Source organism: Colossoma macropomum, unplaced genomic scaffold (assembly GCF_904425465.1).
Source record: "Colossoma macropomum unplaced genomic scaffold, Colossoma_macropomum, whole genome shotgun sequence".
NCBI classification, from domain to species: Eukaryota; Metazoa; Chordata; class Actinopteri; order Characiformes; family Serrasalmidae; genus Colossoma; species Colossoma macropomum.
In genome coordinates, this window is record NW_023494789.1 from 17420110 (window position 1) to 17435406 (window position 15297).

General features: G+C 38.8%; 1 protein-coding gene across 6 annotated transcripts in view; it reads right to left on the bottom strand.

Annotated features, from left to right (window-relative positions):
- LOC118808028 (LIM domain containing preferred translocation partner in lipoma) overlaps nt 1–15297 on the bottom strand; it is a 249321-nt gene that overhangs the window by 167151 nt on the left and 66873 nt on the right. For all 6 annotated transcript variants that reach the window (XM_036570363.1, XM_036570366.1, XM_036570361.1 and 3 more), the window contains one exon: nt 5015–5211. In XM_036570363.1, the coding sequence (XP_036426256.1) occupies nt 5015–5207 (193 nt within the window). In that variant the 5' untranslated portion in view covers nt 5208–5211. The remainder of the gene's footprint in view (nt 1–5014; nt 5212–15297) is intronic.

Consider the following 15297-nt stretch of genomic DNA (forward strand, 5'->3'; position numbering starts at 1 on the left):
CAGTCATAGCTCAGGAGGTGCAAAGCGCACCTCAACACAACTAATCTCGTTTAAAAGCAGCATAGGTTACCTACAGCTTCTATTAGCATCAACACTGCACTTACAGTGCCTAGAAGATATAAAACCTAAATCTGAAATCTGCTTCAAAATGACAGAACTGTGCTATGCAGTGCTATAAAACTTCCACAATTTTACAAAGGTTCTTGCCTGCAATGCATCAGAAAAGAGCTCACAGAGATTACAACTTATTATATTTATTAGCTAAGCCTCAAGAAATGACATGGAGCCCATCTCATCTCCATGGAGGACCCTGACCTATATTCATAGGAACACAATAGAAACTCAACACAGCTACCACATAATAATTATATTTGACTGTATGGTGCCCTGTACATGCAGAGGAACAGCTTGTTCTTCTCAACTGTCTACATAAAGAAGCTGCAACATTTCAGCTTCGCAAACTCGACTTTGATCACAGTCAAAGACAAAGGAGATGCCAAACGTCTATGTGCACCTCATTTTAATTCCATCTAGATGCATGATCTCCACTTAAACAGTGATCAATTACTACTAAACTTGCTTTTCCACTGAAATGCCAACCCTTTTTTCCCTCTGCTCTAATATGTTTGAAGTAGTGAGTGATGTAATAAGGTGAGTTATCTCTCTCCCACTGTTGAGCAGCTCTTTGTCTGGGACGCAAAAGTCTAGTCCCCCCCACTCGGCTCGCTGCGATAGCTTCCCTATCTCCATGCTGGATTTGACTTAAATCTACCCTTCTCCCTTCTCCACTTTACATCCCTAACAAAGACTCCCGTCTCCCTCTCTCTCTCTCTCTCTCGGCGCTTCCACAATCAAAGAGTCGCAGGGCTACAGGCACCGCAAAGGAAAAAAAAAATAGGAGAGAAGAAAAAGAAACCTCTCCAAACCTTTCAATCTATCTTACAATGCTGTGAAATGTACCAAAATAGAATGGCTTAATTAATACAATTTTCATCGCAAAGATAAACTTTAAGTCATATTTCTAATCAGCGAGCTTTTTAGGGTCCAGAAAGCCTGCACTGTAACCATGGAAACATGGCTACATCTGACAGAGCTGCTATCAACTAATTAGTGGAAGAAAAGAGTGCTGTTATTGCGGAAACAAATTCTTAATAATAGTCTTTAAAATAGAAATTAACAAATGACCAAAGTGCAAGCTGCTAGCTAAAGCTTTTGGACAGGACTGACAGAATTCGAAGTTTGCCAAGACACTGAGAAGGTATTTATACCAGAGGTGTGGATGCTACTAACAGGGTCTCCTCCAGCTGCCGTTTTTTTTTCTGTAATTGTCTTTATCCAGCTTTTACCATTTCAGTATAATTTTCTTAACATCACATTTCAACAACAAAATCAGCACATATACATGCCTCACTTAGACTGAAGCTCAGTCTTTCAGACACAATTTCCATATTGGCAGAGAAAGAGCGGGAAGAAGCCTGAAGAGATGGTTCTAATTGTATTTTTTGTACAATATAGTTTCTGAAAGAGTAGTTATTGCACTATACACAGAAGCCTGAGAAGCTCAGCATGTCCCACCTTTATGCTGAGTGCATGTAAATTATTAGTTTTACTGCTCAACCGCAGTCAATTGGGTGCTCTTTCCAAACCACATATAGAGATAAGGTTACTGGGAATCACAGATCACGAGAAGAATGCAAAGAAACTCTCCGAAAATCACTTTGTGCACCGTCTACTCCATAATCAAGAAATGGACAAAGCATCACAAAAGCCAAAAAATGACTAGACCAGGCCATCCATCTAACCTGAACTGCAGGGTCAGAAGCAAACTAAAATAGGATGGAACTGTGAGGCCAGGAACAACTTTGACTTCCAGGTGTCAATGGCTGAGACACGTGCAACAGTCAACAGCTTCCACAATACGTTCTAGAGTGGCCAAAGTGAACGTTCTAGAGTGGTCCAATCAAACCCTGATGTGAATCCTCTCAAGGACCTGCGACAGGTGTTAAAATTTTTGTCTACTACTTTTACATGTAGTAATTCAGTAGACACTCTTATCCAGAGCAAATACCTAAAAGAGCAAAGAGTGGAAACCAAAGAGATATAAAGCACTTGGAGATACTGCAACAATCTATAAGGTCGGCCAACATACACACTTGAAAAAAGATTGTTCTTCAAGGGTTCTTTAGTAAAGAAAATGGTTCTATATAGAACCACGAACACTCAAAGAACCATTTGCATGATTAAAGGGTTCACTGTATCATGAAATGGTCCTTCAGATTGGTAGAGGATGTGCTGTAGATGGTTCTATATAGAACCTTTTTGAAAAGGGTTCTATATAGCACTATAAAGGGTTCTTCTATTGTTACAAGCTCATATAGTAACAACAGCAGAACCCCTTTTGGTTCTATATAGAACAATCTGAAGAACTCTTTCACAACGCAAAGAACCATTTTATCAAGCAAAGGGTTCTTTGTGTGTTCATGGTTTTATATAGAATCATTTTCTTTCATAATGAAACCCTCTTTCCAATCTGAAGAACTCTTTCACGGTGCAAAGAACCCCTTAATCATGCAAAGGGTTCTTTGAGTCATAACGGTTCTTTATAGAACCATTTTCTTTAACCAAGGACACTCTTTCCAATCTGAAGAACCCTTTCATAATGTAAAGAATCCTTTTATCATGCAAGGAGTTCTTTGAGTGTTCAAGGTTTTACATAGAACCATTTTCTTTAATATCTGAAGAACCCTTTCACGGTGCAAAGAACCCTTTAATCACACATAGGGTTCTTTGAGTGTTCATGGTTCTATATAGAACCATTTTCTTTAACAAAGAACACTCTTTCCAATCTGAAGAACCCTTTCACGGTGCAAAAAACCTTTAATCATGTAAAGGGCTCTTTGAGCGTTCATGGTTCTCTATAGAACCGTTTTATCTAATAAAGAACTATCATTATTAAGAGTGTAGGCCAAGGAACTTTAGAATAGGAGAGACTTGTGTAAAACTTTTTTCAAGAGTAAAGGAAAAAATCTTCACTCAGTGTGCAAAAAAAGCACCGATCCAAAAAGACTTTAAAATGACGATAAAATAACAGTCTTTGCTTCTGTTGCTTTTTGAAGGTTAAAGAACCTTATTATAACTTTGTAAAAAATGTGAGCATCAGATTTTTAATAAAATATTATGTATTTACAAACATTTCATTTCACAATTGCACAAACTTGAATGTCATATGTAATATCTGACTAGTCCTGCAAACTCCTGCACTTTTGTTCTCCCCTTTTTCTGTGTCACGCTGCCACTGATGAACACAAATTTATGGCAGAATAATTTGATGGCTCACAATTTGGTATTACATTAAGGTAACACTTTTATGCAGTTATAATCTGATCATAATTCTACAACTGTGATGTAAAGCACATGTGTACTTCACAGCATGCCAGCAGTCTTTATCAGAGGGGCACAGATGAAGGCCATGTTGCATGTAAACAGTCCGTTATCTTTTGAACACTGTCCCAATGCGGGAGGAAACCTTCTAAATATTTACTCTGTACATTTCTGTAGGTCACAGAATGATAGACAAGATTGATATAAATGGATGAGCATCAAGTTGACAATCTTTTGAACAGGAAGTAAAGGCATGCTTTTGTTGATTTTGAAAATAAGTAGACATCCTCATCAGAGAACACACTTCTGCACATTTTAATGCACAATTACTGTGTGCTGAATTTAACATACTGAACTCTTAAAATGTGGCATATAGAAAAAAAAGGTTAAAGCAGATTTAAATGTGTTTTTTTCAGAAACAGTAAATTCAGCAAATAAATAGAATGTGTGCTATAAAATTGCAGACAATTGCCATTTTTTAAAATTGTTCACTGTAATTTTTTTTTCCACTTGTTTTCACTTAGAAAATTAACATGTAGTTTTAGCAGGGGTGCAAGCCAAATGTGATGTCAGACTGACTTAACTTAGCATCACTGAAGATTTAGGGAAAATCATCTTTAATGGCAGCAAACAAAGTTCCTGTTACTCGTCATCATCAGAGAGGGAAGGGTGGGGCTATGGTATGGGGACCACAGGGGGCTATGGAAATCATTAGGAGAGGGAGCTGGTAGAAGAGAACGGTATTAGTCTGACCCCTAAGAGACTGCAGCCTGACATTGAGGCTGACATTGCTGCTCTAATGGAATGCGCTCTTTCAAAAAACCCAGAGAATGTCGCATCCAATGACCCCTGAGGTGCTCAGTGCCCATACAAAATCCTCTAGCCTGCTTTTAAATGCCCAACCTAGACTACAGCCTTTTAGGAACAGCATCCTCTGAAGTCCTATTAACTATAATTTCCTATTACAAATTAAAGGAACATGTTAGATTAAAGTAATGGGACACTGCTGCCTCAGTAAGCCACAGATGTTGACGGTAATGCAAGCTTCTTGCAAACTTGGTCTGGCCCTGCGTAGTTCTCCCTGCTACATCTCACAAAAGCATTTAACACATTCATTGCATTTTGATGAACCTGGAGTGAGAGCTTGGACTTGAATGGATAATGTTGAAGCAAATCAATGAGCTACAGTGATGGAAAAATTCTGCAAGCCAGTTATGAAGATATTAAACTAATAATAAAATAAAATGTTATTAAATTCTGTTATTAAAGGTTTACATTTATTTAATCTGGCATATGCTCTTTTCTACAGCTTCTTACAAAGGCAGTTGCAGCCACAGGAGCCTTGCCCAAAGACTCTTATAATGTCACTGGGCAGGACTCCCAAGTCAACCACAGTGTGCTTGTTTAGGCACAAAACTGAACCCCAGACACATAAAATCTCCCACTCAACTGTTTCTCAGGTGTGTCACACTTTGGTGAACAGTACTTTCCTAAAAACTCAAATGATTAACCTATTTTTCACTGATCCTATTCAATGTTGGAGGAACTCTATGTAATGTTCTGCATGTTTCTAACTTTTATATTTATATTTCATATGGCCACCTCCCTGCATTACGTGTTTGTGCGGTCTCACCTGCACCCTCGTGTCCACCCTCTCCCGGCTGTTTGTATGGGTTGAACTTGGGTTTTGGAGCCACCACAGGAGCAAACTTCTTAGGGGCCTGCTGCTGGGAGATGGAGATGCTGGTGGTGCCCATGGGCAAGCTAGTCTCCATTCTTGCAGTGACATGACCATGCTGGTCCCCATCATTCTGGCCACTCCACATGGTTCTGCATCACAGAAAACAGAAAGAAATAAGTGAGAGCTAACGTTATTATGATTACACATTTGCTTAACACAAAACAAAAATTCAAATGGTTTGAATATCACATGCGCCACAAGGTTTTATTCATTTAAGATAAGCAGTACTGACTCAGTGACAGTTTTCTTGAACCACATGAACTGATTGGACTGAAAAAGAACAGTTACGCTGCAAGAACATCCCAGCTAGCAAGAATAAGTTCATTTTACCAATTTCAGCGTGTAGAACTTACTGTGCACTACCATGTTTTATATCACTGCATGACACAAGGCTTCTTTTCTTGTTAAATGCACTATGTTCATTTCCAAGCGAGTGTGTGAGCTCATTCAGAACCAGTAAGTGGTTTTCTATTTATGTGTTTTCTTGTTCAAAATGGTAGCTTGTGACAAAAACTGAATAAAAAACAAAAATAATCAGCTTTCTTAGATCATGCTCTTTACATATTATAGCATTATTAATGAAAAAGCATAGACAAAACGGCAGAAAGTCACATGTTTACATCAGCGTTAAAGGGTGAAAGCCTAACATTGAGAATCAGATTGAATTTTTAATGGTTTCAAAAATCAAACTTTGCTTGGCCGCTTCAGAAATTTAAGATCAGAGAACCACCTGACCCTTATTTTAAGTTCATGTCCCTCTGTGGTTATATGGCTGTGTCACCTTCAGCCACTTCAGGGGTGAATGTTTTTAGAGATAAAGCATCTCAGCACTGCACCGATTCCACAACAATAGATTGTGTTAATCTTTCCTCGAATGCTCATGGCAGTGCCAAGGCACCAGATAAGAAAGTGTTTGTGAACCTGAAATTTGATATCTGATCCCATGCTGGAATGAGTGCTGTGATTTGAGCTGTGGACTCTGCAGTAAGCCTGGCTAAGCACTAGGGTTAGCACTGGCACCGGTGACCGAGGCCACAGCCACTTGCTACGGTCTCCTGAAATGTCATCCATCCAGAATTAGCTACACATGTCAGCGCTCTGCAATGCGTATCTTACAAGTTATTAAAAACTCTGATACATCAACAGCTAGGAGTGAATGTGATGAAGGCTTGGGAGGGAATGCTTTGTGCAGGCCAACCTACTGTGCAGTGTAATGAAGCTTAGTAGTCATGGTGTTGCCACAAAGACTGCCAAAGACATGGCACTGTAGCTTCCATTCAAGAAAACTTACTATAATGAGAGAAAACATGCAGAACAAACACGATCCATTTGAGGGTTGAGACAGAAACAGCGTCTCTTGCAATATGTGCTACCCTCTTCTCGCCGAACTAGCGCATGACAGAGGTGTTGGGGCAAAGGTGGAAAATTACTAAGCCCGTGTTAGTTGGGGATCAGATGTCCCTGGCAGGTCCTAAACATGTGTATGTGTGATTGAAGAGACTGTGTGTGCTGCCAGCAAAGTGCTATGCAACAAGATAAGGAGGAGCACATGTGTGGCTAAGTTAATTGGGGCTTGTACTTGAGAGTACAAGGCAATAGTAGGTCAGTTACTGCCCAGCCCTGCAGGCCTTAACCAAAGCCTCATGATCCTCGATGCCGGATTTCCTTAAAAAATTCTCAAGGGACAAAGCAGTCTGCTAAACGAAAGTCAAGTCTAATGTAATTATGTTGTTAAGAAGGGAATAAATCTCACCAAGTGATGTTCTAAGTGCTGTGATACGGTCATCAATTACAGACTGAACCTACTCTGTTCAGATGGGACGCCAGAAGTTAATACTAGGCCAAAATCAGGTCCCTAGATGAACTTCACAGATATGGTGCTGATGGTGTGGTTACACAAGGTTGCTTAGTGTCTCTGTGTGTTTTGGAACAGTTACTTCTATGAATTACACATTAAAAACAATACTTATCAACAGGCGTGTAAATCTAGCATCATACAACGATTCAACTTGATTGCAATTTATTGTATCATGAAAAAGATTTATTGCTTTATGACATCTCAGCTTTCATGACGATCTGATTCAGTTAATTAGTTATGATTCAGAACTGTTATGGAAAACCTATTTGTCTGTTCGCCTCTTTATTTACGTTCGAAATTTTATTAGAATTGATTACAACCAGGGCACTACAGAGGAGTGAAATACTCGCATTTCCTCCTTCTTTTTTAAGTTCTGATTTAGGGGAGAGCAGATTTGGACCCGAAAGGCCTACCACTTCATTATGCATATTCATTACCCATTAACATAAATGTGCAGATGTTTTATCAATAATGTGTGCCACTGGTCAAATGGTACAATTTTGACAGGGCATGGAAAGAAAATTAGCCTACTTGGCTCAGTGCGCCTGTCACAAGAAGCCGAACTGATCTGCACAGTTATGACATCTCACAATTTAGTTAAGAGCTGCCGGTTTTACTGAAAGACTCACACTTTTGCCTTTGCTGCAGCAAATGAACATAAATCTCAAGAGTTTGAAAGTTTGTTTCGCTAGGTATCACAAGGGCATCACAGAAATGGTCGATACCGAGATCAGATCCGTTTTCGCAGTGCACTGCCCAGCATTAGTATCCACATCAACTTAAAGCCAAGAGTGTTGATTTCGCATTTTATGCTTAAACAGGTTACCAAAATGGAGGCTAAAATAAACAACCAGCAGCTAAACAGCCCTCTTACACAACAGAAAAACTATCAAACAACGCATTTAGTTTGAGAGCACTGAGACGTTAAAACTAAGGAACCTGTATATTTCATAGGTGTGATACAAAGATGGTGGCATCAGGAAATTCAAAAGCAATGGTAAGCAGCTGCACACTCACACAGCTTGTGACTGGCATTTTGGCTCTTTTCAGTTAGCCAGCACACTGATAAGAAACTGCTTCTTTCAGATGCCAAACGGCTCTTCATTTAGTAGCACTGACAGCACACAAGCTTGACGGTTGATGATCTAAGTTCTTCTGGCACAAAGTAGGGATGCATAATCGGAATCGGCCAAGATAGGAATCGATCGATTTTTGCTCAAAATATTTATTTATTTTGGCGTATCTGTGTTGCAATTTTATGCTGTAAATAACACGAGGCAGGTAAGTGCACTCGCACTGTATTTGAATGCTGCTGCTACACCTATACTAATATCTTATGGCATAATCATGCATAACTCACTGCGCTAAATAGCCAGTTACCTCTTACTTTCGATGTGGCACCATGGGGCATAGCCAGAACTTTCACAACGGGGTGTCCAGGTTAGGCCCAGTGAATGCACAGGGGTGCAAATGAAAACAGTGGCTAATAATGTTCCTTTGGGTGTATATTAAGGCCAGTTTCTTAAAATGAATTTGTTCGTATAATCATATTTAGCTCAACAGTAAATTACTATAATCATCAACATTTTTATTAGTAGTAGTAGTAGTTTAGAAACAGAAAATTACACAATCCACTTTCATCTTTTCTGTCTGGTTCTCAACGGTCCTAGAGATATGTGAGTTGATGATGATTAACCAAATTCAGATTTGAAAAAGAAATCAAACAGCATTAAAAGCTATAAAAAGCTCAACTTGTCTGATCAGTGTACGCGTCTAAGGCTGCACGTTGACCGTAACCATGACACCATAAAACAACCCATAAAAGAAGCCATTTTCTGTGTTTTTGCTTTTTTAAGATGTTATTTTCTGGCACGGGCGAGACTTTGACATGATGCTTCTTCTTCGCCAGCATCTCATTAAAATTTTCCTTTCCACTTTAAATCATGCAGTAGATAGCTGCACCTGTGCAGGTGCCAGAATGTAACTGCTAAACCATTTAAGGTGGAACAGAAAACTGGCAAACAGGAAGCCTGTGCAACTGCGGTGGTCAGTGTGTTTATTAGTATTTCAGGTAGCTCTCCAGGTGAAACTTCAGTTCAACTAACTCAAAATGTCATGAAGCCTCGTCATTTTTCGAATAAACCTAGATTCCTAGAAACCCAGATGTTATTTAACTGCTTTAAAATTTAAAAATAAAAAATGTTATTGTTACAGGTGTTCATTTACCCTGCACAGTGTTTCACATTAAAAAAAAACAAAAAAACAACTTGTTTCCAACAAAAGTTGGGATGCTGTGCAAAATGTAAATAAAAAATATATGTCAAAACTGAGAAATTTTTTTTTTTTATTTTATTCATTATTATTTTTTTGGATTTTTCCCTGATTTTCTCCCCAATTAGGTGTCTCCAATTCCACCCACTAGTTAGGACTCCCCCAGTCACACGATACTACAAACGCTAGGAGGGCAGTAGGGCAAAATAAAACACGCTCTCTCTCCGAGACCTGTGAAGCCAGCAACCGCATCTTTTCAAACTGCCGCTCACGCAACGCCATTGGACAGTTGAAAGCGCTTGGAGGACAGCGCCGACCGCCAGATCTGTTACGTCAGCTAACAGACTCCCGTGCTGACTAGCATCGCGTTGAGTGATGGAGGGAGAAGCCAGGCCTCCCGGCCACGGACGGCAGTAGCATCACCAGGGATCGAACTCGCAATTTCCTGATGACAGGGCCAACGCTTAGACGGTTGCGCCACTCGGGAGTGAAACTGAGAAATTTTATTGTTTTTTGAAAGATATATATCCATTCTGAATTTGATGCCAGCAACATTTTTCAAAAAAAGTTGGAACAGGGGCTTGTTGTGTAATTGTTGTGTAATGCTTGGGAAAAAAAAAGAAGTCAGTAACATGATTGCGTGTAAAAAAAGGGCATCCCAGAGAGTCTTTCAAAAGTAAAGATGGGGAGGGGTTCTCCACTCAGTGAAAGTCTGTGCACGCCAAAATTCCAAAATAACATTTCTCAATGTAAAATATCAAAGAACTTCATAATCTACAGTACATATCATTAAAAGATTCACGATATAAGACGGCCTTGCTTTTTTCAGCAAGACAATGCGAAACCACTATCCGCACACATTACAACAGCACGGTTTCGTAGTAAAAGAGTCCTGCTAAACTGGTCTGTATGCAGTCCAGACCTGTCAACCATTCCCAAATGCTTACAGAGGGCTGTTAAAAGAAGAGGTGATGCAACACAGTAGTAAACATGCCCTGTCCCAACATTTTTAAAACATGTTGTTGGCATCAAATTCAAAATGGCCAATAAAATTTCTCAGTTTCAACATTTGACATATTGTTTTTGTACTATTCTCAATTAAATATAGGGTTTAAATGATTTGCACATCTTTGAATTAGGGGTGCGGGAAAAAATCGATTCTTAGAGGCATCGCGATGCGGACGTGAATGATTCTGAATCGATTCACAAATGTCAAAAATCAATTTTCTAAATATTTAATTTATAACGTAATGTTGACGGAACTGGATGAGTGAGAAATCCGACCAGCTCCCTCTGCATTAAAAGCCAGGTTAGATGAGGAGTCACAACACAAATGATAAGAAGAGACATTTTGTCCTTTCAGCAAAAATCAAACCACCTTGGGAGCCACAACATTTAATGTCCAGTATGTCTCAGTATGTGATAATGTCCTAGTATAGACTAAACAATATAAACGAAAACGCGGACTTACTCTACTCTGCTTTAAGCTTTAGCGCAGCTACAGCCGCTTTCTTCCCATCTCCGCAAGAAAACTTTTCCTCAGAAGTAGATCAGTTAAATGTCTCCCTACGTTCGACTGTTTGACAGTCTCTCGTTGCAGATTTAACGTACCGGGAAACCAACTGCAATGCTTATAAATGCGAATAACGCATCGCTGCTATGTGACCTGCAGTTCTCAGTCATTGCGAAACAGGGCTTTCGCACTATGTTGCACACGTCTGTGTATATTCTGTGTATATTTTGTGTATATTTAATATATTTCAGCTGGTTTTTCTTATATTTTTATTTTTACTTATTTACTTTCTGTAGAGTGTAGCTGAGCCTCACCACAAGCATTTCAATGCATAAATGTCCTGACATGTTGTGCAAATGACAAATAAACTTGAAACTTGAACTCGAAACTTGAGCTCACACAGTGAGGAAATATAAATGCTACATAGAAAAAAAAATGCATCGAGATGCATCGATAATCGTTTTATAATCACATCGCAGCCCTCTGAATCGTAATCGAATCGTGAGGTGCCTAGAGATTCCCACCCCTACTTTGCATTCTGTTTTTATTTACATTTTGCACAGCGTCCCAACTTTTTGGGAAACAGGGCTGTGCTAAAAACGATAATAAAATTTTTTTGCAGTGAATAAATTGGAATCGGCCATAAAAATTCATGATTGGTGCATCCCCCTGGATTTTTACCCAATTTTCTCCCCAATTTAGTTGTTAGGGATCAAACTCGTGATCTCCTGATGATAGGGTCAACGCTTAGACGGTTGCACCACTCGGGAGCCCCTACTGATGCATCCCTAGAACAAAAGACATACTTCGTGTTGATTAGATAAAACACAGGAACATTGATGAACTTAAACAAATTGCAAGAAAGGAACATAAATATTGAATGACTATAAATGTTCCTAATGTTGTTCAGAGAAATCATTAGAGGCTTGAACAACCTGAGGAAAATCTGATTGCTAAATTACACATACTCTCTGACTGATATGAAGAATAAAACCTCAAGTTGTGCTTATAGATTTTTCTGTGTGCTCCTGTTTTATTTTCAATCAGGAGCGTCAGTGCTCCTTATTAAAAAGCTTACCATGGAACTGTTATCTAATTGCAACCTTCAGACTGTTGCATCGAGGCATTTTTATACCCCAAAGTTGTCATTTAAGGTGCACTGACTTTGGCTCAAAAAGGAAAAGAAATCTGCCTAATCATCATCTTTAACAAAATGGTAAATCTTATGATCAATCAAGGGAAGGTATGAGAAGAATAAACGAAACTGGTAAATATTTATAATAACATCTTATCAGCTGCACAACAGCACAGATGGCTGACAACTACCTTAGAAGATTATGTTTGGACAATAAATTCATCAGACGTACAGACACACGTTAGATGTCAGAAATGATGATTGATGGCACAGACCAGGTGTGGAGTGATGAATGAATCACTGGCTAGATCATGAAAAGGAGAAGATTACGCACTTTATGGCAGATACAGCCATAAATTCAGTTCGACTGAGGAATTACACTCATTTTCATGTAATGTTTTTGTCGGGAAGATGTCTAAAGGAGCCAGAGGCTTTGTAAGTCGTGAGAAAAAGTGAAATTCGTTTGAGATTGCTACAAAAGCAATACAAACTGAAAAACAAGGCCTAGGCACAAATAAGTAACACTTAAGAAATAAAAAAAAGAAAAGAAGAAAGAAAGAAAGAAGAAAAAAAAACTTGGTGCTGGGTGAGGTCACAAACAGCTGTTATTTCACCATCCCCACAGTGGTAAAATGTTGAAACACAGAAAAATTTCTACACCGCGTTAGATTTCTTTTTCGCTCTTTCTTTTTTCTTTCTTTTTTTTTGCTCTTGCTTTCTTTCTTGTGGAAGCTTTTTTTATTTATTATGATTTTTTTCGCTGCTGCGCTGTTTGGCTGCTGTTTTATCCTCTCGCTGATTGATGCAGGCTTTACGTTTTCCCTCCGGAGGGGAGCCAAGACAGCCCACGCACAATCATCTTTTAATATCTGCTCCAGCTCCCTTCATCCTTCCCTCCCTCTCCCTCCCTCTCTCTCAGTGTGCAGCGCTTATTTACTGAGAGCATGCACCAGCATCTCTTTGTCTGAGCTCACGAGTTTCCACCTCTGCCTCTCTTTCAGAGGGAAACAAGCATGTTCAGTGCCACTCACGCACCACGAGGGTCATCAGTGCAAACACCTCTGGCGGATTTGTTACAGCACCTGTTTGCATGAGGATTTTTCCTTCCTTGTCTTGCTCAGACTTAAGCAATGTGTTTTACTAAATTCCAGACAGATAGAACTGCAGGCCGTGTATCTACAAGCTGAAGTCACATTACACCTGGGTTATGATGATTATTTTGGCTTGTACTGTATTTTTAGACAAGCTTTTGATCATTGGATATAATAAGTATATCATTATAATCAATAACATTATTAGAACTGCAATACTGTGTATGCTAAAACACACTAAAGTTGAGTCTTCTAGCTCACTAATAGAGGAGTGTGGGGGACAACCTAACGGGGCAAAATGTAACACATTTTGTGCTGTTCAACAATTTCAAGTAGAACATGCTGCTGGTTGCTTTTTCACAGATTCACCCAAAAGCCTGTGTTTATATCATAAAAGTAACTTTTTGTTTTTTTATTTACTGAATTGTCTATATAAGCCACAAAATTCACACCCACAGTACTGTACAAATGTCAAAAACCACCTTTTATCCCCCTTCACTTATTTTATTTCTAGTCAAAACAGCCATTAAGTACAAGTTACTAATTTTTCAGTGCCAGAAAAAAAGCAGAAAATATACACTTACAGAAATTTACACAGAAAACTCAACAACTAAAGATACTATCACATTTTTCAGGATTTACTGTGTCCACCCTTTGCCCTTATTACATCGTCCACTCTTTTCTGGGAGGCTTGCTTTCAGTTTTTCACACCTCCGAAGTTCAATCTTAGGAGTTGGTGGCATTTTCTGTTTCTCACAATCTAAGTAACTCAAACACATTCAGTGATGTTGAGGTCTGGACAGCATCTAATTTGCGATTTTCTTTTCTTTTGTCCATTAGTTTTTCTCAGTAACGGCTTCTTGACAGCTGAATTAAGAGTGGAGCTTGATTTCCGAAGTACTGTTTATCTGATGGTCACAATTTTGGTGGTCTATCAGCTCTTGCATTGCTGCCCCATTTTCTCTCTCTTTTAATCATTTTTTGAACTCCAATTTTGGAGTTCAAAACTTCCATGAACTTTCCCCTTCCCTACATAAGTGGTTTATCTTATATCTAATCTCCTCAGAAATATCTCCTGAAAATTAATAATTTGCACTTAATGGCTGTTTTGATTGGACTGTGAGTTACAACCAAGTCTCCTAAAGTGAGGAATGAGAGAAACCCATATCCAGCCATATAAATAAAACAGTTAATATTTTGGAAGTTTTAATTAATAAAATTATCAAAAACATACTAGGAATGACATTTAAATAAATTATTTAAATTTTATTTTGCTGATATTAACTATTCTACTTTGCAGTTAAAATTACGACGTCTCTTTTCACTAATCATATTTATTTTTATGCATACATGTAGGTGGGAAAGCTTGTCTGGTTTAAACAACATAAAAATGGGTTGAATTAACTGCATTTGTGACAATTTACCAGACTTTTTAGTGACTGTTACAACTAGCCCCTCAATCTGTCACTATTAACCCCACCTAGGGGGAGAGCTGTAGTTTTACAGCATATCACGAGACCTGTATTACAGGTTGGCAAGTCCTATTAATTGTTAACAATAAGGAAGTCACAGTACGCATGTCAATATTTTCCAATACAGGACTCTCAAGATGATGAGAGCTGTGAATTGAATACAGACAGATTTCATGCTATAAAATGAACAATATTGGTGATGGTTTTCATAGTTCTATTTAACACAGTCCTCCTTAAAAGCGACAACCATGAACACTAAAAACTCCACTGTGCAGCTCTCGCAACTGGAAAAAACTGGTTTGGTTAGCCTAAACCAAAACTGGCTTGGTTAGATTCCTGCACTAATATTTCAAATATGTTAACTCCTTTGTGAAGACATCACCCATATGTGTCAGTAATCAGAGCAAGGAGAAAATCTAAGCTAAAGTTGTCCAGCTTCTTATAAGAATTTTCCTCTTCACCTTAACCGGAGTGCTCAATTTCAGGTGGAACAAAACATTTTAATAAAAAGCTGGGGAACAGTCCATTCCAGCCTTGTGGAGAAAACGAGTATCAGCATCTACTTCTCCCCCCAGGATTCTAGCAACCATTAAGAGCCGATTCTGAACAGGCAAAATAAAAAACTCCCTCCGTACAGATTTTCACCTCTATTCAGCCATAGAGTCCACCTCTATTTGTCTGTGGATTCCGCAGTTTGCTGGGAGTGACTGAGCCACTTCAGAAACTTCTATCATGCTCATTTCAGACAGTAAGAGCCATTTTCTATATACAACACAAGATCAGATTGTAAACTAACTTGTAATGCACAGTTCATTTAATACCGAGATGTAACTCC